Consider the following 25,220-nt stretch of genomic DNA (forward strand, 5'->3'; position numbering starts at 1 on the left):
CGTAGCAGAAGCCAGGAAACCCCGTTTCTGTGTGGATCTCTTCAACAAAGGTATGATCCACAGTGGTTTAGTCATCTTCAGCCTCGTTCCTCTTGGGTTTTCACAGGTTTTGATTCCCATAAAGTTCCGTGTATATTTGAGCACATACTTCATTTCTAAGTAGTTACTACTGTACCGTCTCAGGGACCTTAGAGGTCATCTCCATCCAAATCCTCCTACAGATTCCCTGCCAAGCAGTGAACAAGCCTTATCAGCCTCCTTCCTCCAAGGGTGTGTAGCTCAAAATGACCACAAAGCTCATGTCCATCAAACATTAGAAAATTCTTCCTAATGTCCAGCCCAGATTTTCTTCTCTGTGATGTCCTCATTTTTCTGTCCACTGGAGTTACCTCTAAGTCGACTCAACAAATACTTAAGCAACTTAACGATTGCTTGAAGACAGTCTACTCAGTGTTTTTTTCTCCCCCCTCTGGCCTAGACATCTGTATCTTCAAACGTTTATCCTTTAAAAAAGTTTTGAGTTGATAACTTTCCAGTGCATTCTTCCAAGTTTGAAAAGAATGTTCCTCATCCCCAAGGACCTTTTTGTGTGTAGAATCCAGATTGAACACAGTGCTCGAGGAATCATCAGGGTGGACTAGGGTGGATCCATCACCAAAACTGTTCAATACCTTGTATCCTCATTAAAGGCCACTAACACCCTACTATTAGCAATATTTGATGACATCAGCATCCTGCTGACAAACAGTGAACTTGTGATCAGCTGAGATCCGTAAGCCACATGTCTGTCCGCTGTCCTTGTGCACTTTTTGTTGGGCCAGTACAGAACTTCACATAATGCCTTTGAATTCCAGACTTCGGCCTTCCATCTGTTTCCAGTCTCCAGGTCTCCTTCAGGTCCTCATTCAGTCACATATTCTGCCAGCTCTGCTGTTGGCAAATTTGATGGGTGCCATTAATTCCCACAGCAAAGCCACAAATAAAAATATTGACCAGAGGAGGACATGGAGCAGAAAACCTGAGAGTCGATAATACAGACATTCTCTCTTTGCTTACATGATCCCCTGATCTTTGAGTTTAATATTTCAACCGGTGATAGCCACCTAATTTTATGCTCATGCAGTCCATCTTTTCTCATTTTGTCCACAACATCATCACAAGACACACAGGTGTGCAGTGTTCCCACGAACGAGGACTTGAGCTTTATCCAGAAAGACTTGTTCCTGATGGACCCAAACTGAACTTGACAGGTCACTGCCTCTTATTTCACAGCACCTTCGAAACTGCCTTTTAAATAGCCAGTTACAGAATCTCACCCAAGGTCTTAGTCATCATTGTCTTTCTATAGCTACTCTGTTGAGGTTTTTTTTCCCCTTCAGTTAAGATATTTGCTTCCCTAATGTTCTACCATGTCTCCTAACCTCCACAATTATCAAAAATTTCTGAAAGCAGATTAGCAACCTCAACTGAAAGGTTTTATCTGTATCTATCTCAATACGGGACTTTCTAAGTTTTCATAAGATGGCTGGAAGAAATTCTCTTTATTAATAAAAATTGTGCCAGCTTTATGGAGATATTATTGACATCTGCCATATGTGAGTTTGAGGTGTACAATGTGACAATTTGATACATGTACGTATTACAAAATGATTACCACAATAAGGGCAGGTAACACCTCCATCCCTTCACATAATTACTTTTTAGGGGATAATGATAACTTTTAAGAGCCGTTCTCAACAACTTTCAAATATCTGATGCAGTATTGTTAATGTCACCACGCCGTACACTGGAGCCCCAGAACTCACTCATCTTTGAGCTGGAATTTGTACCCTCTGAGCAGCATCTCCCTGATTGCCCCCAGCTCCCAGTAACCACACTGCTACACTATCATTTCTCTGAGTTCAATTTTTTAGACTCTGCGTATAACTGAGAACGTACAGTATTTATCTTTCTCTGTCTCCCTTAAAGAAGTTCTCTTGACCATGGATTGGTTACAACAGTATTAAAATCCTTGAGCTCACCATTTGCTATTTCTGCATTAATTTAGACAAAAGAGGTTTTCAAATACAGCCATTGCAGTGAAACCATTAACTCTCCATTACCAACCCCTAAGACAAATGGTTAGACATGATGCTGCCCAGATCCCACAGCTTTGGGTCTAAATTAGGTGTATCCCCTTCTTTTTCACCCAATACCCATCTTACTCAAATTCAGGCCCTAGGAGCTAGAAACCAGGCAGTCCCATCAGCCCCAAAGGCATTCCTTTCTCCATGCTTCTAGAGAAAGCCAAGCTGAGTTCCTTAATTTTTCCCCTGAGGTATGTGTTTAGCACTCTGGTGTCATGAAATTTAAATCCATAAAACCAAAAACGGTTGTCTTCTCTCTTAAAATACAAAAACACGTTTAAAACAGACTCTGTGACCTAAAGGCATTTTGGCTTTGCTCTCTTCTCAAATAATAGAGGAAAAAGCAGGTAGACCCTTTGGATAGCACAGTGATCATCATATTTTTTATTGAACTTTTATTGGGAACAAGGACACAGAGCTAAACTGTCCATAATTTAGAAAAGTCAGAACCCTTGCATTAAAAACATACAAACAAACAAAAGCCCCAAAACAACAAAAAAGCCCCATAATACCCTCATTTTCTCAGGAAAGCAGATTTTTGGAAGGGAAGAATCTGTAGTGTATAGATTAGAAAATACACAGATGTTCCATTCTCTCATTCTGTATTGTTTGTGCGTCCCATCCTTGAGGGACACGTTAATGTGCAAGCGAAGGCCTCTGAGCCCACAGCCCTTTGACTCTGGGAGGGTGATAACGCACGTCTGTGCCTAACTAAGTATCATCCAGGGTGAAATGATTAAGTGACCTAGGAAGTGATTCAGAGGAGGGTAGACGTTGTCCTGTCCTAGGGGATGGCTAGAAAAAGCTTCCTGGAAAAGGTGTCATCGAGCTCATATTAGAGTCTGCATTGAATTTCAACAGCAGCAGGCTGGAAAGGGTGTTAAAGAGTCGTAGGATGAACATGATGCAGAAACATCCACAGCAAATCAAGCATCCTATGTGCCCAAAAGGAAGTCGGAAAATGCCCCGATGGTACCGTGCTACCTACCGGCCCTTGGGCTGCTCCGGGCCGGGCTGCGCTGGGCGGAAAGCCCCGCCCCTCCTGGGGGGGGGGAGTGGGGTTCCAACAATTGGCTCGCATATTTCACAGGAGAGTCCACAGGAAGAGTGCGTTTTCATGTATATTTTTTACATCCAAATTAAATTAACTCATGGAATTTTCCACCCTGAGGAATTGAAGTAGCAGCTCATGAAGTAATTCAGTTATGTCATTCATACCAAAACAGAAAATACTGGAGCAACTTGGCACCGTTTAAAAGCCAAAACGAGGCCTGGGCCATTTTCTTTCTTTCTTTTTTTTTTTTCCTTCCAAAATCTGTAGCTGTCGTGTTATTTTAACTTTTATCGTGGCTGTAAATTTTTCCAAATCAAAAGTATCTTAATTGCTTAGGATACAGAAGTGTAAAATTGATTCAAAATAAGAAGAGGGCTTAGGCAAAGCAACTTTAGGAGTGAAAACCTGAAAAATAAAAAAAGAACCCTTAACATCCATCGAATTTCTGAAATGCAAGGATTCTACCTAATTGGTTGACATTCACGGTTGTGCATAATTATAGCTTCCTCTCAATCCATAAATAATCTTCAAACCATAAAGTTGAGTTTAATCAAAAGATCTATCCCATATTAGTTAAATAATATCTTTGGGGAAGCGTTGTCCTGATACAATAGCCACATTCATTTTCAAGCAGTTAATTGGACATATTGTCAAAAACCACGGCGTTGAGTTTCCACATTTTAATTTCACATTTGCCTTCTCCCCAGCTTCTGCTCAGGGACGGGTCTCATTTGGAGCTGAAAGTGTGTGAAAGTTATTGGAGAATGGTAGTCTCTGGGTAATGTTTCTGTAAGCTGCCCAAAAATTCCCCCCCTGTAGCCTAGATGGGAAACAGCTGGGTTTTGTTTAAAAAGCTGTTTTGCGAAATGTCTGAATCTTGAGGTGTAGAACTGAGGTCACCAGTAAAAGCAGGTGCTCGGTAACAAGTGAGAGACTCTAGGGCCCGGCTGGCCCTGTCGTCTTCCGCAGGGTACTTCCTATTAGAAAAAAGTGTTGAAGCTGGCTTCTTTATTTAGGAGGCAAACAGATAAAGTAATCGCATTAGCGATGCTATTAGAAATTGAGTGTCTTTGAACATAGCCAGCCCTTGAGTGAATAATTAGCTCCATCTGAGATGGCTGTTTCCCTCCCAGGGCTTCAAACACAAAGGTCCAAGGCTTTAACTTCCTTTAGATACTGTAAGTGCTTGAATTTCCTCTTTAAATACACCCACAGTCAAAGAACTACGATTTCAAGTAAGTAGTCCCGCTAGACTGAGTATGTCCTCCGAGTTCATGGATACAACCTCCGGCAAAGGGAGAAGAGGAACCTGAGTTGGCCAGACCAGTACGGGGCAGTTTTTTGAAAAAGGCGAAGTAAAAAACATGTGGAATCACTAAAAGTCCAGTGCACGTCAGATATCCACCAGTCTGAAGATGAAAGAGAATGACCTCCTCCCCGGGGAGCTGGAGGTTATTAGCAGCTGTTTATCCAGTCGGGAATAGAGATTAACATTGTATTTTTTTTTTTTTAAGAACTAGAAGAAAATTTGTTTGGGAAGTTGGCTCTTCCTATCAAGTCACTGTGCATTGCCAAAAAAAACTTCCTTTCTCAGAATTCATGTACTAGAGTTGAGCAATGTTATGATTCTCTGAGAAATTTGGGGTTGCCAGAAAGTCCATCTCCATTAAAAAGAACAGAGGAGGACAGAGAAATGGATGGACGTCTGCCACTGATACATTCCCTTGAACTCTACGCCATGCAGCTAGCTGTTTGGTCTGGTACCTGTTCTCCAGCCTGCTTCTAAATGGGGCACCTCTTCCCCCCATGCCCCTCCCCCTCCCCTTCCCATCCCCCAACTTACCCTTCGCCACTCTAAGGCACACACAAGTGGGCACACGCCCACTGCTTGTAAATGCCTCTTCATGACATACTGGGGAAACTGCTTCTTGGCTTGTGGAGATTTATTCTCAAAAAAAAAATTGGATATTGGTATTTTTTCCCTGATTTAATGCTACTCCTAATGTCATTTTCTTTTATTAAATCCTTTCTCTTGCTTTTGATCTTATTTATAGCACAGCCACTGGTCATATGGAAACTATTATTGTATAGCTGGGAGATGAAAGACTTCATTGCAGTTAAATAAGAGTGAATCATTTGGACCAATAATGCACACATACAGTGAGGTACCATTTGTATCCAAAATGCCCTGTGTTGTTCACTTTGTAACAAAGCCATGGAGGTTTATAAAGGGCTTGGCCAAAAAAATCTGCTTTTTGTCCAAAATATATAGCCTGACAATATGAAAACACATTGACATGCAGTCCTTAGCTGCTTTTTCATATACGTAGAATCTAAATAATGCCACTTCTTGTTGTAAAAATAGGAACTTTCATTTAAAGTTGAGATATTATTTAATTAATGTTAAATGTCAATCTAAAAAAATAGATAATCTATATCAAAATTCTACCCGGCATTCAAAACCTAACTGAAATACCACTTTCTTCTTGAAGTGTTCTCTGGTCTCTCAATCCGATATGATTTCACCCATCCTTTAAAATCCTGCATGACCTATGCACCCCTATGACATTCATCTCATTTTGCCTTATACAGTAATTACATTAATCTACCATTAAGCTTTAAAAGACTGTAAAGTAACACACACATCTATCTTTTATTATTTTTCCTGCAAATACTTAGTGTCTTGCATATAAATAGACATTCCTAAGGCATTTAGCATTCAATGAAATGTTTATTTTTGAAAGAAACATGCTAAACATATATTTGGTAATACCAAAAGCTTTTAGATTTCAGATGGTCTTAAGAGGTACATGCCATTTGTGCCATCATGTACTGTTTAGGAAGTATCTTGTTGCACCTTGGGGTATTAAAATCCTCTGCAAAGACCCAGCCTTACCTTTGGGATGCTTACATTTCAAGACAGGTATAGGCTTTGTGAATGGCAGCAAAACAAAATCATTGACCTGTATGCCCTGCCCTATGAGACAGTGGACTTGAGTGAATTTTAAGGGTGGTGTCCACAATGAACAGTCAGGAGAGAGCCCCATCCAGGCCCAGGAAGATGATGGGAGTTCTGGAGACCCAGACAGTCTAAGAGTAACAGGAGAAAAGGGATCTGTGGAACTGGTTAGAGAGAAGTGGTTGGTGAGTCTTGGGAAGAAAAGCAGCCCTGGGGGACAAAGGAGGGAGGACTTAACACAAGGCTCGGTGATGTGGGAGTGAAGGCAGCAGATGAAGGGCCACAAGTAAGTAACCCAAGGTCGAGATGAAGGGATTTAAGAATTGGAGGGGACTGGAATGGTCCTCTGGCGTCCAGGTGAAGGGCTGAGAAGCATCAGATATTGATCTTAGACTTAATCCATAGAACAATGAAAAGCTGTGCTGGAACTTTGATATGCAAGGTACCAAGCGAAGGGCTGAGAATATAGCATTTACAAGCTGAGTATTTCAGAAGTGATGGGGAAGAAATGTTTTATTAGTTTAAGCAAGCTTCTTTACCCTTCCACTGCCTTTCCAAATATGTTACAATCAGCAGGTGTTTCTTGGATAACAAGGAAAATCTTTAAAAGGTAAAGGCCAGCGAGGCAAGGATGAATCCCTAGTGATGGAGCACATTGCATGCAAGTCAGCCTCGTCATTGTGCACTCACACAGGTGTGCTTGCACTGCGGGGACCCCAAATTCCCAGTACACATGAAGTGTTTAATTGTCTTTTCCTTCACTCAAGACAAAAGAAGCTGCTCACAAGTCATTGCAAAATTGTACCATAATCTCTGTGCTAGATGGACTTGGTTCACTAGGCATGGATTAACTTAAATTCCCTACAACCCACTTCCTAACCTGCTACCTGGACTCTGGACTCTGGAGTGGACTGGACTCTGCTAACCACCCACCAGGTCCCCATTTGGTGGACTGCTTCTGGTTCTGGTTTCCTCTGTGGGAAAATGATGTAGAGAATTGAGGGTGGAGGGTGGGGATACAGAGGAGAGAAATGAAACAATTTTCATAGATGGAACTTATGAGTTAAGGGGGAAAACATGAACTGAAATTAGGTAACAACCATTTGCGTCTCTCAAACTAGATCACAGAATCATTCTTTTTAACCATTTTGGTGGATATCAGGGGAGTTTCAGCATAGCTGATCACATGACAGATTATCACAGCCAATGTCAGGATCATTCAGATCGTGTTTAAATCCTCTTGAAAATTATTTTATCATCTGGGGGATAAGCATCAGATACATTTCCAAGAATTGCCCAGTAATGAATTATGTTACATTTCAGGCAAAACCTAAGTGAAGGTGTGAGATTTGGGGGGGGGGGCAAGAAAATATAGATTTTTTTTTAATTTTGTTTTTTCATTGAAGTGTAATTGACTTACAATGTTAGTTTCAGGTGTACAGCAAAGTGGTTTGGTTATACATATACATACATATATATTTTTCAGATTCTTTCCATTATATGTTATTGCAAGAAATTGAATATGGTTCCCTGTGCTACAAAGTAGGTCCTTGTTCATCTATTTTATATATAGTAATACATGTCTGTTAGTGCCAAACTCCTAACTGATATCACTTACATGTGGAATCTAAAAAAAAGGATACAAGTTTTATTTACAAACCAAAAATAGACTTAGGACATAGAAAACAAACTGTGGTTACCAAAGTGGGGAAAAATAGGTGTTTTTAAGAAAATTTAGGAAGTCTTCTCCCAATAAACATTTTAAGAATGGAAATTCAAACTGAAGAACTGAATCCAGGTCTGAGTTTAATGAAAAGTCCTTTCAGTGTTTAGTCACATGAATTTTTTTAAGGTTTTTTAAAAAATTAATTTATTTTATTATTTCAGGGGGGTTTTTTTGGGGGGTGGTAGTAATTAGGTTCATTTATTTACTTATTTTAATGGAAGTACTGGAGATTGAACCCAGGACCTTGTGCACACACTCTACCACTGAGCTATACCCTCCCCCCGAGTCACATGAATTTTTTTAAATGGTCTGATACTTTTTTTTAAACTGAGGAATATGGAAATTGTATCTGTGGTTGAAGACTGTCCCATGTGGCAGGGCTTTCTCATACACCAGAGCTGGTTATCAGAGCACAGTCTCATTTTCTACAGAATTTGGTGCCCCGGTATTGTTCCTCATAGTAACTACTGCTGCCTTTTCGTAAGCTTCTGAGTTCTCTCCTGTGAGCTATTAAAAAAAGTTTGCATGACCACTTCCCACCTCTTTAAAAGATGCGCCTTTTGGACTAAATGGTATTTTTGCACGTTGGAGAAAGTAAGTTTGCTTTCCTCTCCTGTAGCCCAGATCTGGCAAGGCAATTGAACCGAAAATCTAGCACTCTGTGACTGTCATGTATAATTGATATTTCATGGGGAGATTACAGTTCAGACACCAAAACTGTTTTTTCTGTCAGTAGGTGTCTAAATACAGTAAAAGCCCATCAACTCTTTTTTTTTTTAATGATTATGACAAAACAAGAGAAAGAGAGAAAAGTAAAAGTTACCAGGACTTTTTTCTTCATCCCATTTTCTTGTTGTTATTTTTCTTCTTTCTAAAAAAACACCTCTGTCAAAAGGAAAATTTTGAACCAGATGCCATTAATTACAAACTTTCGTTTTGATAGACTGAAGCGTTCCTAGCAGCGTTTTTGGTTTTGTGTCATGACCACTCGGTCTAGAAATCGATGACAAGTTCCCAAAGTCCCCGTCTCACACTCTTTTAGAAGGATTATGGTAGAAGAGGAAGAACTGAGGTCTGAAAGCCTGTTTTGAAGCAGTTATCTCTGGAGATAACATTAACAAGGATTGAATAACTGCCAAATGAAATTTAATACGTTTTCCCATCCATGAAATAGGCCTCTTAAATACAACAGAATAATTACTTTCACAATACTCCCTGGAAACAAAGAGAGCAGAAACATTGAACGTCTTTTTTTTGTTTGTGGTGTTTGTTAGCTTGAGGATCGGAATAAGGATAGTCTACACACCCCCACATAAAGACAGCCTTGCCAACAGCCACCTAATTTGAAACTGCATATCTTTTAAATCTGTTTATGTTGGAGGAGTTGTGGCAAATATTAAATTTTGTAATTTAGTTAGACATCTTGGCCTTGGCCTGCGTTGGTGAACTCTGATGTTTTTTCCCCTATGATAAAGAAAACTAAAATGATTTTCATATCTGTATCTGTATACACACACACACACACACACAGAGTTTTAAAATGAAAAATCCAGGAAGTAACCCCTTTTGTCCCTTAACTCCCCTATATTTGTGTGTATATATATGCACCCAATCAAATTGTTCAATATTTCCGTAAGTTTTCAGAGTTCACAATCTGTTTTAGCCTCTAACCAGATGTTCCCTAAGCCACTTAACCATTTTCGACCTTAGCTTCCTTCTCTGTAAAATGAGAAGCTTGTCCTAAATGGTTTCCACGTCTCCCCAGACCCTTCAAGTCTACACACTGTGATTGAAAAGTCCTTTTAATATATCAATTCTTCCCTTCAGAAAGCAAAAATTATTTAAAATTATATGGTGCTTATGTGATTCAGAAGAAGCTATGCATTGTCCAAGGTATTTAATTATTTCCAATGATAAATTCACACAAGAGAAATTAAATAGCTGTGTCAGAATTTGAGTATTACTTGACCTGAGATTCAGTGAAACTCAGATATTTGCACGTGAGGGCATGATGTACGGGGCCTGAGGAAGGGGCAGCTGCGTTTGGGCCATGTGATCTTGCCTTCTCCTCTTCTTTTGGAACTCATTGGACCAGCAGTGAGGACACCTGGTCCCACAGTGGCCCATTCATCGGCTGGCCCATGTCTGTTTTTAAAATGATCTGGACCATCAGATGATCTTGGCATTCTGAACTCAGGAACAGTAAGAGAGAGAGGGAGTTGGCAGCAGGTTCAGGACCTGAAAGGATATGCTGGAGCTCCCATGCAGGAAGAGAAGCGTCCAGGCTGTAGTCGTGAGTGGGCAGAAGCCAGAGAGAGACAGAGGCGCCAGCAGAGGGAGGAGAGAGGGAGGGTGCCAGCACCCTGAGAGATAAGGATGGCCTTAGGTCCCAGGAGTTCTCCAAGCCCAAAACCTAAGTTACAAAAATCTTCATGTTGAATATCCTTTTACGTGGGCAAGTGGGAATGAGTCTCCGGTCCTTACTATTAAAACCACCACACTAAACTGATCACTGCACAGAAATCCTATGATGGACCCCCATGAGGTCCTGGAGGGCAGGGGCCACACCTGAGTTACTCAGCACCCTGTCCCCAACACAGCACCTCGCAGAGTGACAGGCATGGACTAGATTAGGAAGTGTTCATTCAATTAATAACTGGACTCTTTGTGATCTGTCAATTAACAATTATTGAATAATTTTTAGATTTCAGTTCTGTTACTTTTAGCATAGCTCTATCTAAAACCACGTTGTATGTGACAATAAGAACACTCTATCCTTAAAGTCTGCAAAAGAATTTACACTCAGTATTGATAAAATGAACTGTTTTCATAGGCTGGCTTTTAACTTCACTGCTTATCTGGATGAAAAGGATATCAAAAGAGGGCTTTGATGAAGTATGAATTTTCTAGGTCCCATCCTTAGAATTGACTTGTAGGTTAAAGGAATCTGCTTTTTTCCTAGTTACGCTATTATGTATTTGTAGGTGGACAGATCCCGATCCTCATATATGCAGATGACAGTATTGGTTCTGCCGTCCACTTCTGAGTTGCTCTATCGATGAGTGTGTGCTGGCCAGTCACTGTGTTTTTCCTTGTCTCTTACAATGTTTCTGAGGGAGAGGTAAATAGGGTTAGGAGATGTGTCTGTGGCCAAGGAAATAAGCAAAGCAAAGCTAATTCTTCAGATTGGAATACCGTTCCATCACTACGGGCAATGGGATTGATCCTGGAGAATCAGCTCATTACCCCGTGGATCTGGACATTTCAGGAGTCACTCACTGGACCCGGAATACACATGGTTTACAAGGGAGGCCGCTGACTATCAAGGATAACTTTGTTTCCTACTGCCTTTGTGGAAAATGACATATTTGAGATGATCTAAGATGAGCAATAGAAAATAGATGGGAAGTTAGGTAACATGCATGGCTAAAATCCAAAAATCTAGTTGAACCAACATTTCTCTCAAACGTATTTATAGTTTCATTTCAGATTTTACTGTTATTTTTCAGGAGAAAGACTTAAAATCAAATGGATGTGAACAAAATAGAGACAAAGGGTGCAAAGACGATCATAAGTGAAAGTAGGTGGGGTTCTAAGGGTTCTTGAACCACATTGACTCTCATTTTTATGTGGTGTGCAAGCATTGCAGCTAGCACACGTAACAATATCTATAATTATTGTGTCCCTGGTATGCTGCAGTTGTCTTGCCTACTGCTACTCCTTGCAGTAAACCTGGGACTTATTCTAAACTTCTAGTGTTACTTTCTGCCTTTTGGATTTGAGTAATACCCAGGATTGTACAGCTAACAAAGACCAGTTACAGTTAGAATCTGCATTTGATTGACTCTTATTATTGTATAATTTTCACCCAGTTCCCCTGTCTTTCATAACAGTTGAGGTAAAGAAAATACAGAGGTCATTGATTGTGAGTTCTTTCATCCCCTTTTAAAAACTGAATGTTATTTAGAAGGAAAAACAAAGACATCTCAGGATTAATAACAGAATATGTTTTCATTGAAAAGCAAAATATTAACCTCAAATTGCATTATAGATGCCCACAAAGAAGGCTTGAGACTTAACAGAATGATTCTAAAGTAGGAGCGTACATCTCCGCTGTGCTCAAATCTGTGCTTACCTTCAGTGATTCCAACTTAGAATTGTCCTTTGTGGAAAAGAAATTAAATCCTTTGGGAATGCCAATAACTATGAATCAGCACTTGGGTAATTATTTAGGTTAATATTGACTGACAGCCTTAAAGAACTACCGTTGGATCAAGACCTGTAAAATGCATGCTTGCAAGTTGACACCTTAGATTGAAAGGGTAATCATTAAATTGAATCCATCTTCTAAATGCACAAATACAAAAATGGAGTGTAGCTATCACTCTTTTGGTTCAGAAGGCAAATGAAAACCTACACAAAGAGTGAGAAATGGTTGAAGGAACTGGGCGGGCTTGGTCTGGCTGTGCGAGATCAGGCTGCAGTGAGAGATGGAAGGTGGGGATGGCCTGGCAGTGGCGTGAAGTATGTGAAAAGGGCTTCCACGTGTTCCACAGAACTCCAGAAGTTGAAACTGGAACCAGTGGGTGGAACGGACAAGGTGGCCAAGTTGGGGTTAAAATGGAGTGAGCTGCTTTAGGAGACAACCAGGATCTCAGTATATCTGAAATAGCCACATGGAAACTGATGACCATTCAGACTGCCCTGGAAAAGGCCACAGGCACACAGGTGGCAGAGAGCACCAGAGACCTCTGATCTCCCAGCTGCAACGTTCCTTTGTACTTCCTAATACTGACAGGTCCTTCAGTCCTTAGCTAGTCTTGCTGTATTTTGAATCTGAACAATTTCTGTGATTTATATGATCCTTCCCTCTCCCCCGAACATTTCTTCTGTATGGTTCTGGCGTACACGAAGGTGACACCTTATCTGGGCAACCTCTTGATAGCGCGTGCTTCATTTGGTTTTGTTAATGTTATTGTTGTCAGTTCAGACTCTTCTTCATATTGCGCTCTTTGGAAATACTCTTTCTAAAACGGTGGGTCGCAGAAGAGTGAACGTTTTGCATTGTGGTTTTTTACTTGGGGCTGGAAAAAATGGAACTTTTTGATTCATCGCAGTATCAATTTGTGGATAGATGTTTTTTAGCGTCAGTGTGAATGTAATTTAGTGTAAACGTTCACCTAATGATTAGCTAAGAAAATAACTACTCGGAAATGCCGGTGAAAACGCTCCTCATGTTCCTCGTGCTTGGCAAATGCTGAGTGGTCTTGCTTTAAGGCGGAGGCTGTAAAGTCAGCAAGTGCTGTCTCAGTGCCGCGAGTTCAACTCTGGACCCCAGAATACGTAGCAGTAGTTAATAAAAAGCTCAGCAGTATTTTTCTTTTTTCAGACCAAGTCATCGTGCTGTACCCTAGAATTTTATTCTTGGAAGCAAAGAGAGTGTTTACAATATGGTGCCTTTCTAGGATCAGAATAGTGGGGGGAAAAAATGGAAAAACATCCAAACATTTTTGCATGGCAATGATGGCATTACTGGTGTGTTTAATAAAACCTTTATTGGTACATTTTCCGGTATGGTGGCATTGGCAGAAACGGTCCCCCTTTGGATTTGGAACTCAGCAGCTGATGAAATACAGTAAACATTAATTTGGAATGGGCTGCCAGTTTTGGAAAGCCAGGTGACATTTTATTATATTTGTACCGAGCAGGGGCTACGTCCCATACTGCTGTAGCTTCCGCTGTCAGAGGCTTAGCTGGCATTATGGAAAAAAAAAAATGGCAGGCCTGAGAATCTTATCCCCTGAAATGAAAGTCGAATGCCAAATTGAAATTCCTGTAGGATTTCCGATAGCAATGGGGGAATTGAGAAGCCCACAATTAAGCATATGGGCATTAAGATAATTGTCAGATCTGTTGGCGGACATGATAGAAGACAGATGGGTATGAATCAGTGCGCTCCACTGCAGCACCCTGGGAGACAATTTGACGTTTTACCTGCCTGAGCTACTCTGCCATATTTGTCACTGAATGTACAGCGCGGCATCTTACTGAGTGTTAAGTGTTTTTTGCCGGGTACTATAGGTGCATGTGTGGTCCTCCGGCGCCCTCTAGTGAAAGGCATTTGGGAGTATGCTTTCCAAAGGCAAGTCTTCCTTCATCCGGTCCTTGCTGCCCCTGGAAATAGCTGTCACACCACTGGTTCCCTCTAAACTGTGTGGTTCCTCTCACCCTTCCAGGTTGGGGCCCATCGTGAAGATGGCGTGGCCCTGAGGGGCAGCCATTCTCTTGTGCCAAACCAGGTTCCAGTTCCACAACTCCCTGTCCAGTCTGCAACTTCCCCGGATTTGAACCCACCCCAGGACCCTTACAGAGGTAGGTCCACCTTGGAGGGCGCTTCTGACCTCACTTCAACAGTAGAGCCAGGGTCGATCCCATGCTTAGTTGGTATTCATCCTTCAGGAAGTGTGGGCAGAAAAGCAAGAATCAATTTTGGGACAAAAATGGTAGGTAGATGAGAAAGTATTTAGAACACAGCCGGGTAATTGTGTTTCTTCAGTAACCGTTTTCCTCCAGCATCCTCTGAAACCCTGGTCCTATTTCAGCAGGGAATGCAACAACAGGCTGAAGAGAGGAAATTCTGTTTTAGCTATTTCCACATTGTGCTCATTCAGGTCCTCTAATGTGGTTACTTGCAGCCTGAAAATGTTATTTCCAAATGACTAGGAAGGAAGGAAGTGGGTTTTGTTGTTAAAGATTGAAGGAAACGTAGGTACATTTCAAAAATGGAACTTGGTCGGATGATTTTCGCTCTTGAGTCATCTAGCCCCGCCATGCTTGCCCCGTCCCACTGACTCCAGTCGGCTTTCCAGGACCCCAGGAAGTTGTGCTGCAGGGGCAGGACCTGGGTTCCACGTTCCCTGGGTGACTGGCTGGCCAGGTGACCAGGAGGCACTTAAATAACATCTCATTCCCCTCATGTTGAGAATAAAGAGGGAAACACTGCCACAAGAATGAATATGTGTAAGCATTTTTCCCACCCGTTAAACATCGTACCAATCTGCGTGTTCATTACGTATGTGGGTATGCCTCCCCATTTTTATCTGAATAGTAATAATTTGGTGGCCATTTCTTTTAAAAAGCCTTTGGGTTTTCTTTCTCTGTCCTAGATCAACTTCTTAATGTGCATAAGCATGACTAGGGATCTTGTTAAAATGCAGATTCTGATTCAGTTGGTCAGAGGTTCTGCATTTCTCATGGGCTCCCAGGGGCTAAGGATGCTCCTGGCCCACTGACCAAGTTTTGAGTGACAAGGTTCTAGACTTACAGAGGACACAGGGAAGGAAATACTGAATAGATATGCTTCTACCTTAGAAATAAGTGATTACATTAGGTTCAAGTTCAATAAAATATATTGTGTATCTTGGGAAGTTGAGCAGTGCTAAAACTCCAAATGCCTTCAGTGAGCAGCAACTGCTTTCCATATGTACCATTTTTAAATGCTGATTACTCCTTGAGGATAAGAGAAGCCTACTTTCAGAATATCATTAAGATATCTATTGAAGTCTTGACTGTACATATTTAGCGTACTCCCTGGGAATTATATTTTAAGGACATTTTTCTATTAAATCATTGCATATGGAAGAAACTCAATATAATAGCTGATATTTACTTGGGTTCTTAATCAGAACATTGAGGTGTGTGATTTTCATGATTATGATTTTCATTGCAATTAAGTTGATGTTTTGTAGACAGTGAAATTACCATCTACTCCAAAAGATTGCAAAATAGAATTTAACCTCAAAGCCAATGCAGGGAAAACTTGTTTCCCGCAGGTGCATTTTTGAAACTTCACCAAATAGCATGAAAAAAAAAAGTGACAGAGAGATCACAGTTCGGTGGCGGTCTGAATTGGATGGCTGGCAGCCATCCAGTCCGGGGTGTGCATGTGTGTGCTTCGGGTCTTGGGTGGCCGTGTCACCTGGTCTCCTCCTTTCCTGTAGGCATGCCGCCGGGGCTGCAGGGCCAGAGTGTCTCCTCCGGCAGCTCTGAGATCAAATCCGACGATGAGGGCGACGAAAACCTGCAAGACACGAAATCTTCCGAGGACAAGAAACTAGATGACGACAAGAAGGATATCAAATCCATTACTAGGTCAAGATCTAGGTAACAGTACATCATACTGTCGCTTCATTTAATTCCTTTATTGGACTTTGATGAAGTGCACAGAACAGGAAGAAACTGTTCAGTTTTTTCCTGGCAGGTAAATCTGAGGCTGAAAAGAAAGGCCAAGGCCGACTCTAGAGGTGCGGAAGTGTCGTTTCAGATACCTGTACCCTAGGGGAGCCGGGACTGTCTTTGCATTGATGAATTTGGACCCAGCGCCAGTAATGACACACGGCAAAAGCAATTTGTATCTGATTCAAATGCAAGCAGTCGATGTCTAAAACGATACGTACTCTACAAATTTGGTGGGAAATGCTCTTTCAAAAATATTTCTCAAAAGAGATCTTAGTGATGTTGAAAGCTCAGTGGGTGTGCGTGCAACGTAACTTTTTCTGAACCTCCAAAGTGAGAAAATACTGATTTCCCAGCTGTATCCTAAACACATTGATGTGTATAAGAACAATATCTAAATTGCTCATCTCTTTTTCTCCCGGCTAACGCTACTCCTTTCTACAGAAAACGCAATTGCAGGAAAACAGCTTCTGGGTGGCTTTCTTAAATAGCCAATGTCTTTACATTAGAACCTAATTCCCTGAACTTTGATCTGGTAAGCAGGTGGCTTTTTTGAATATCATGACACCCATGTTCTTTGCCTCAGTTCCCTGGATTGTTTTTATTTGTGAATTAAATGCCTTGTACTAATGCTTTACCTCCCTTTTTCCATTCTCAAGGTTATACCTTGTGTCCTTTAGGAATTAAGACTATATATACTGCCTTTTCATATTGCCTTTATAATTATTGAGATACATTTTACTGCAAGTTCTAGAAGCTTCTAGCTTACATCTTTTCACCACTGCTACGGTTTCCTGACTCTTGGCCACATTGGTGCAAAGTCCCAAGGAGGGCCTCTCACATCCTTACCAGCTTCTCTGTTAGTCCAGTCAGCTCTTGGTAACTTAACTCATAGCCAGAACACATGCATGTCAGTGGATTCTTTGAGGTTTAAGAACATTTTAACTTGCTCGTAAGAACCTTCTTGTTTGAAAGGTCACTCTTTTGACATTTACTTAGGTCTCCAGAACTGTGTTGCAAGGTACTGCTTTCCAAATCTAGGCAGTTTTGTTTGCATAACCAGTTTATTTGTAAGTGGATAACCAATTCTGATCCATTATTGGCCTGAAGACCTTTAGAAAACAAGTTCCCACTTTCAGGCCTCCTTTGGACAAGGTAGGGCACATGTTTGATGTGGAGGAACATTACCCAGATTTTCAACTTTAGGACGACACTGGCAGAAATTCAGCTCTGTTATCTTGTCATTTTATTACATCCTCTATGTGTGGTGGGATGTGGATATGAATTAATAGTGACCCTGACATTCTTGGCATCAGCAGAGGTCATGGGTGGGAGAGAGGGACCAGCAGAGGATATGAGGAGGATCCGATGGCAGAGAAAGAGAGCACTTTCCGAGGGGTTCAGTTCATCAGCACACATCCAGGGTGGGCAGTCGCATATGGAAGGGAGCTTAACCTATGGGAAGATGAGCCAAGTCTTACAGCATCTTTCTTTGGTGTCTTCCTCCCCGCTGCTCCATCCCCCCACAAGTATTTTCGGCTTTACCTACGTCATCTTCATGGGCAGCGTGTGCTGCAACCCAGGAATCTAGTCCATTTCTGATGTACGAGGGCTTCTTTGTAGTGGGTCCTCACTGCAGTTTGGAAGTTACCCAGAGATTCTCCACAGTGGAAGATTCGGAGCCATTCATATTAAGCCAGTACTCATTAAGTGTTCATTGAATTGACTAAATCACTTCCCACAGCTTCCTCTAGCTCTGATGTTGTGATGAACATCTTCATTCTGTGAGCATTTCTGATTCATGGGATTTTTAAAGTGGAGGCTAGCCTTGATGGTCCTTGAGATCGGGGCTCTGCTCTCTAGGCTGACATCCTTACAGATGGCCACTTCCAGACTGCTTCTTGAAGTGGAGATTCTGTTGCTTTGGAGTGAAGTTTCCTTCATTTGTCCCGTCTCTCATACCCAAAAAAAGGTTCCTGCTCATGTTAATTCAGACGCTTCCACTTGGGATTCTTTGTTCTGTTCTGCCTTCCTGAGACAAGACATCTCCCCCACCTCTCTTTTTTACATGAGATCAGCCCAGGAAATATTTGAAGCCTCTGTGCCATGAAATCTTCCTGATCTGACATGCTTTCCGGGTGGCTTGCTACCCTATTTGCACCCCTCCCCATTCAGACATTTCTAGTTTCTCAGCATGATGTTCAGAAAGAGAAGTCATCTTTCTAGACTCCTGGCTCCAGCCATGCCTTTAATATGAATCATAGAATATCTCTGTTCTCACATCAGAGGCCAGGTTTTTGGCTTCATTTTTGACTCACAATGAGGTCATGGTCATTGATAACCAGTACGTGTGTGGGTTGGGTTTGGCTTGGTTTGCCTGCAGCTCATGTCAACTCAGGTTTCCTCGGCTTTTTCAGGGGCTCCTGAACATCCATAGTGTTAAAGGCCGTGGAGAGCACGTGTTTCTAACCTTATTTAATACTTGGAGACAGTGAGACTCAGATCCATTAAGTGGACTGACTGAGCCATCAAAGCTGTCTAAACAGATAACAGCCTCTTGTCTTCACTCCCATTGCTCTGTTGTCTTGAATGCAGGACCTTCTTAATGCTGTTTAAGCTGCATCCTGTTCATTTTGACCTGTCCTCATCGTTTTGCAATCGCTGTGTTCTCCAGGTTTCACACGTCACAGTATGAAAGGTTAAAAAAAAAAAAAACCAGCTGCAGTCTGAAACTCTTTCTGATCTGTTGTCGTCAAATGTAGATTGAGTGGAAGCTGCGGATGGCCTGCTTTGCCGTGCGTAGCCATATGGATAAACGTTTTGCTCCCTTCCATCAGTGTGGCGCAGGCTTGGCCCCAGCTTGAGCCTCTCCTCTTGGGTTTGGGTTTAATGTCTGGGAGACACCAAATGTCTTGTGTAGGAACCATCAAAGCCACTGAAAGCAATGCCAAGCTCAGGTGGATGGGAAATTCTGCCAAAGACAAGAGCTTGAGATGGACGAGTTCGCCTGAACGCTCGGGAGGAAAACGAAAGGAATGTAGAAACTTTTGACCTTCCTTTTCCCCACACCATTAGAAAATGCCGCCTCCCTCTTGTCCCGCAGCAATAACGATGACGAGGACCTGACACCGGAGCAGAAGGCGGAGCGGGAGAAGGAGCGGAGGATGGCCAACAACGCCCGGGAGCGCCTGCGCGTGCGCGACATCAACGAGGCTTTCAAGGAGCTGGGCCGCATGGTGCAGCTCCACCTCAAGAGCGACAAGCCGCAGACCAAGCTCCTGATCCTCCACCAGGCCGTGGCCGTCATCCTCAGCCTGGAGCAGCAAGTGCGAGGTCAGTGCCTGCCAGAGGTCCGGGCGGCCCGCGGCTGGAGGGGGCTGGGAGGCTCCTGTGGCCTCGCGCAGCAGCAGGGAGCAGGCTGCTAGGCCTCATCCAGAATCATTGTCTCCATCGCGTCTAATCTAGAAGGCAGCTCCCCTTTCTCCTGCAATTCAGTCACAGGGACTACCTCGTGGCGTCTCTCCATGGGTGTTGTCTGTAACCAGACCTTAGTATGTTTGCTTTAACCAAGTTCCTGAGATTGTAAAGCGGCTGCCCGATTTCACCAGGCAGTTCGCCCTTTCCTCGCCACTGACCCTGTGACTCACGGTAGTGTGTATTTTTCTAACTGGTCCTTTTGTTCTGGGAGGTGGAAACGGAGAGAAGGGGTCAGCAGACCCCCAGGAGAGTTGCACGATTGCCCTGGACGGGAAGCCCTGGGCATTCCCTAAATGCTCTGTGCTTTCATCTTCCACAGAAAGGAATCTGAATCCAAAAGCTGCCTGTCTGAAAAGAAGGGAAGAGGAAAAGGTGTCCTCGGAGCCACCCCCGCTCTCCTTGGCTGGCCCCCACCCTGGCATGGGAGATGCAGCCAATCACATGGGACAGATGTAAAAGGGCAAGTTTGTTTTCAGCCATTTCTGAAAGCTTTCCTTTGTTACTCCCACCAAGGCATCAGCCGTGAAAGCCGGATTTCACCCAAATTAACAGATTTTTTCTTTTCCCTCTTGGGGGAAAAGTAAAGTTTAAAAATAAAACCTTTCCTTCTTCTGTTATAAACGTATTAATTAATCTTTCTCTCTTCTTTCTCAGGTCCAAGTTGCCACATCGCTTCATTAATACAAGAGACCACTTCCTTAACAGCTGTATTATCTTAAACCCACATAAACACTTCTCCTTAACCCCTTTTTTTGTAATATAAGACAAGTCTGAGTAGTAATGAATCGCAGACGCAAGAGGTTTCAGCATTCCCAATTATCAAAAAACCGAAAAACAAACAGAAAAAAAAAAGAAAGAAAAAAGTGCAACTTGGGTGATGACTCTCTTTAACATATCATTCAGAATGTTCAAAGCAGTATGTGCAGGCTGAGACACAGCCCAGAGACTGAATGGCAATCTTTCCACACTGTGGAACAATGCATTTGTGCCTAAACTTCTTTTGGAGAAAAAAAAAAAAAGTATATAATTAATTTGTAAGTCTGAAAAAAAAATATTTAATTTAAAAAAAAATTGTAAACTTGCAATAATGAAAAAGTGTACTTCTGAAGAAAACGACATGACAGTTTTTGTTGGTTTCCAAGTCAGCTAGTGTTTATAATGACCGGATATTGAATAAGGGAAGCTCTTGGCTGCCCTCGTAACAAAACCAGCAGATGTCCTGATGACAGCGAAGTGATGACATTAGCCATTCCTTAGGGTAGGAGGAACAGATGGATCTTATAGACCTATGACAAATATATATATAAATATATATATAAATATATATTAAAAATTTAGTGACTATGGTAAGCTTTTGTTCATTTGTTTCAGACTTTTTTCTCCTGTAAAAAAATAGTACTGATTAACTTTTTTAAAAGAAAGATTTTACTGTAAATACGGATTTTTTTTTTTTTTTGGTCTTATTTCTGTCCCTTTCCCCAGTTTGTTCTCGTAACCTGTAGTGCCAACTCTGCTTCCAGAGAGGTGGTGCAGGATGAAATGCTGACCCTAATGTTGCTTTTCATTCATAAATAAGTAGAAAGTTGTTTCTTCAGTCTTTTGGGAACACAGGACTTAAAAGTCACATCATGTGTAGATATTAACAAGCAGCATTACCAAGACACGGCAAAAAAGAGTTTGTCTGAATTGTAATGTTGCGTTTGCGACCCTCTTCTGGGATTTTCAGAGGTACAAGGTTAGAATGCTACAATGTTACCACTGTGCCTTCCAATGTTTATATCATCGGAAACATAACATAATCAAAGTGGCTGTGATTTAACAAAATGATTAAAGTGTTACCTACATGTGTAGCCGAAGTAGTGTGCAGTGAGGTGTTTCTGAATACATGGTCAGATTTTTGGAAAAAAACAAAAACAAAAAAAAACAAGTCAAGTTCAACAACCATCAAATGAGAAAATTGCAAGTAGTGTGACAGAGCTGATTGATTTTGTTGCTTTCTTGATTTTTTTTTCAAAATGGGTTTACTAAGATGTAGATGACTTAACTGCCTTCTCCTTCGTCTGAAAAAAAAATGCCAATATTCAACCATCTTGCAGCATTACAACAAGCCTTATAAGTCCTAAAGCATTAAGTTGCACTTTCTTGAGGAGGGGTAGTGCAGTATTTCTCTGGCCAGTATGAATGAAGTTTATACTTAACATATTTGATAGAAACATAGATCAAGCTGTGGCACAGTAACTCATCAGATAGCTAGCTTTGACGTCTGGGCACAATTGAACCAACTTCCATCGTGAATCTTTATAATGATTGACTTTGGTGTATAGTGCAGTAAAGAAATAGTGCTCCTAGTTAAGTATTTGTCAGCATCCTTTTGTCTCTAACTCGTTTCTATTTTTACAGCCACACAATCTTGGCATGTATTAAGAAAAAAAAAAATCCCTTGTTCAAGTAGTTTTTCCACCTATCAGCACTGAGTAAATGCCATAAACCCATCGAAATGGTCTAAATGTTCCATCTGTTCTCCTGTTTTGCCAGTTATATAGTAACGAAATACATTTGTAAATTTTATGCAACAAATGGCAAACGTATCATTATTTTGAAATTGTGTATGTAAAAGTTATATTTTTACATGTAGGCTCTTGTTATTATGTGTTTTAATACATTGTATCGGTTTTTGTTCCTTTTTTTAAGCTGTGTGGTTTAAAAAAAAGTCTCATTGAAATGAAATAGTGAGCTACAAGAATCTGAATTTTCTGTTCATTTCTGAAAAAAATGTAAGAACAAATAAGATAGTTACCACGTGGTCATCTTTTACAAACCCATAAACATTTTGATTAGCTGTGTGTGTGTTGAAAACTGTAAATATGTTCAGTAGCGATAAAACTAAAATACTTTGATTTGTTGATAAGTTCCTAAAATGTGGAGGTGGATTAAAACCTTAGGAGACTAGCAGAAATCAGACTTCATGAAAAGTTATTTTGAGGCTTTCCTGTGAAAATGTGTGAACCAAGGGGCTCCAAGAAGGGCATGGAAGACAATATTGTATACTCTCCCCTCCTCCTGAGTGATGGAAACCATCTGTACTTGTACCCTCAGTCTGTTGAAGATTTCCTTTTAGTGGTACACTCTGCACTCATTTTTGTATAGTCTACCAAGGCGGGTATCCTTAGGAACAGTATAATAGAGGAAGCAGGTATATTGATCACATTCAGGATAAGTGTATAGAAGGAAATACGGTGTTTACTCTTTAGGGAACTGGAAACACTCCCTGCATTGATGTACATTTTAAGATGGGCACTTTTGATACATGTTATCATAAAGGTGCTTTCATAGAGCTGATTTAAAGTTTTTCAAATCTGTAAACAAAGCAAAAAAAATTAAATTGTAGTTCTTCGATTATTTTTTAAATTGGTGCTTTATATTTTGTTCTCACTCAAGCAGAGTAAAAGCTACAATTTATTGTTCACCAGCTTTGATGTATTCCTTAATCAGTCATGTAATACCTCTATTGTGGAATTCCCTTTGGAAATAAGCGAAAAACTTCCTAACGGCCACCAAAAGCTGCTCACTCCTTTTTTGCTTGGTGGAGAAATGTGATCTCCTGTCCGTATTCATTGGGTTGTATCCCCATTAAAGAGAAAAGAAAAGGAAAAAAAAAAAAAAAGATGAAAGGGAATGTGGCCTTTTTAGTGTGTTTTTTCTCGTGGTTGTTTTGTAATTACCAAACCCAGGTAAGATATTGGTATCCTGCGCTGAATTTTCGAATGAAATTTAGCAGAAGACAGTTAGGGTGAAAATACTCTTACACGAAATTCACAAGGGTCCATACTACACTGTGTATGTGATGCTGCTTTGGCTGGGAGTCTGTTTAAGAGACTTGGACTTTAAAAAGCAACTTGGAACAGTTGATCCACCTCCACATTCAAGTAATTTATGAATATGCAGAATAGGGATCTGTCCACGTAGAATTTTTTACCATTTGTCTTCTGTGTAGCTGCAAGGAACACTAATGTTTAGACAGCTGTCAGTCCACGCAGTAACACAACTGGTTCTGATTCAGTCTTCCGATTCCTTTTTGTTTTTCGCTTTTTCCTATTCCTTGATTTTTTTTTTTTTTCATTTGTGATCTTTATTTTGATGAGGGATTGGGGTGGGTGGGGGGAGGGTGTTGAATCAAGACTTGGGGTTAAGAGCATTTTCGCCTTGGATCCAACAGGCAGAATATGATCTGTGTCCAAAAGTGAACTTGAGTCAGGAATGAAACAATCTCAGCATAAACAAGCACAAAAATTTTAAGTCTGCTGGCTGACTGGAAACAAAAAAAAAAAAGTCAAGATGGAATATGAGGAATTCCAACACAATGGGGCACCAAGGCCTTTAGGCCTCTCTTTTTATTTTTCTTTGGTTTTGTTTGTTTTCCTTTAGAGACATGCTCTTTCTCATGGGACTTGAAGCGGACTCATCCTTGTGCAGTGCTGGCTCTGCCATACTCATTTCAAGTATTATAGACATATGTAATGGTGAAAATATATGAACTGTGGCCTTTTTCATTCTTGTTACTTGTGATGCAATTAAGTGAAGATAAGAGAAAAAAAAAGCAGAGATTTACCATGTATCAGTGCCTGGCTTTTTGTTATAAAGCTTTGTTTGTCTAGTGCTCTTTTTGCTATAAAATAGACTGTAGTACCCTAGTAGGAAAAAAAAACTAAATTTAAAAATAAAAAATATATTTGGCTTATTTTTCGCAGGAGCAATCCTTTTATACCATGAATATTACAAAAAAAATTGTCAGATTCTGAATATTTCTTCTTTGTAGATTTTTGGAATCATTATGAGTAAAAGTTTGTTACTTTATTTTACTATTTAAAAGATGTTATTTTACCATGTGTTACTGAGGTGAAACTGTATGGTAGCTTTTTTTTGTTTGTTTTTTTGTTTCTGTTTTTGTTTTTGTTTCTGTTTTTGTTTTTTTAGTTGTAGGTCGCAGCGGGGAAATTTTTTGCGACTGTACACATAGCTGCAGCATTAAAAACTAAAAAAAAAAAATTGTTAAAAAAAGAAAAAAAGGGAAAACATTTCAAAAAAAAAAAAAGATGAACAGTTACACCTTGTTTTCAATGTGTGGCTGAGTGCCTCGATTTTTTCATGTTTTTGGTGTATTTCTGATTTGTAGAAGTGTCCAAACAGGTTTTGTGCTGGAGTTCCTTCAAGAAGAAAACAAACCCAGCTTGGTCTAGGCCATTACCTGTTTCCCATCTGTAGTTATTCGATGAAGTCATGTACATGACCGTTCTGTAGCAATAAATGTGCCATTTTTATAAACTGTTTCTGACACTTGTTTCATTTCACTTTGCATTGCCCAGACAGCCCCGATTCCCTTCTGCAAGGGAAAAACCACAGTTCTGTAGATTTCATTTTCCAACTGTTGGAGGTATTGACAGCTTAACAAACAAAACATACCAAAAAAAAAAAAAAATCACAGAAACAAATTGAAAAACAAAGCACATGATTGACCAAGGAAGAGATGCCCTTAATGAAAATGGAACAAGATGCATGCAAAACACAAAGAAAACTGTCTAGAGGATTAACTAATTGAAGGAATGTAATTAATGTACGTGTGACACCGAAGCTGTGCACTTGAAG

At 40.8% G+C, this 25,220-nt stretch overlaps 1 protein-coding gene across 41 annotated transcripts in view; it reads left to right on the plus strand.

Moving 5' to 3' along the window:
• TCF4 (transcription factor 4) overlaps positions 1-24,899 on the plus strand; it is a 344,530-nt gene extending 319,631 nt beyond the window's left edge. For 26 of the 41 annotated variants that reach the window (XM_015240529.3, XM_031692421.2, XM_031692424.2 and 23 more), the window contains 5 exons: positions 14,102-14,237; positions 15,866-16,028; positions 19,204-19,433; positions 19,897-20,037; positions 20,232-24,899. In XM_015240529.3, coding sequence (XP_015096015.1) covers positions 14,102-14,237; positions 15,866-16,028; positions 19,204-19,433; positions 19,897-20,033 — 666 coding nt within the window. In that variant the 3' untranslated portion in view covers positions 20,034-20,037; positions 20,232-24,899. The remainder of the gene's footprint in view (positions 1-14,101; positions 14,238-15,865; positions 16,029-19,203; positions 19,434-19,896; positions 20,038-20,231) is intronic. The other 15 variants (XM_015240534.3, XM_031692425.2, XM_031692426.2 and 12 more) reach the window with 1 other exon arrangement.
• The last annotated feature ends 321 nt before the right edge of the window (positions 24,900-25,220 follow it).

Source organism: Vicugna pacos, chromosome 30 (genome assembly GCF_048564905.1).
Source record: "Vicugna pacos chromosome 30, VicPac4, whole genome shotgun sequence".
Classification (NCBI taxonomy): domain Eukaryota; kingdom Metazoa; phylum Chordata; class Mammalia; order Artiodactyla; family Camelidae; genus Vicugna; species Vicugna pacos.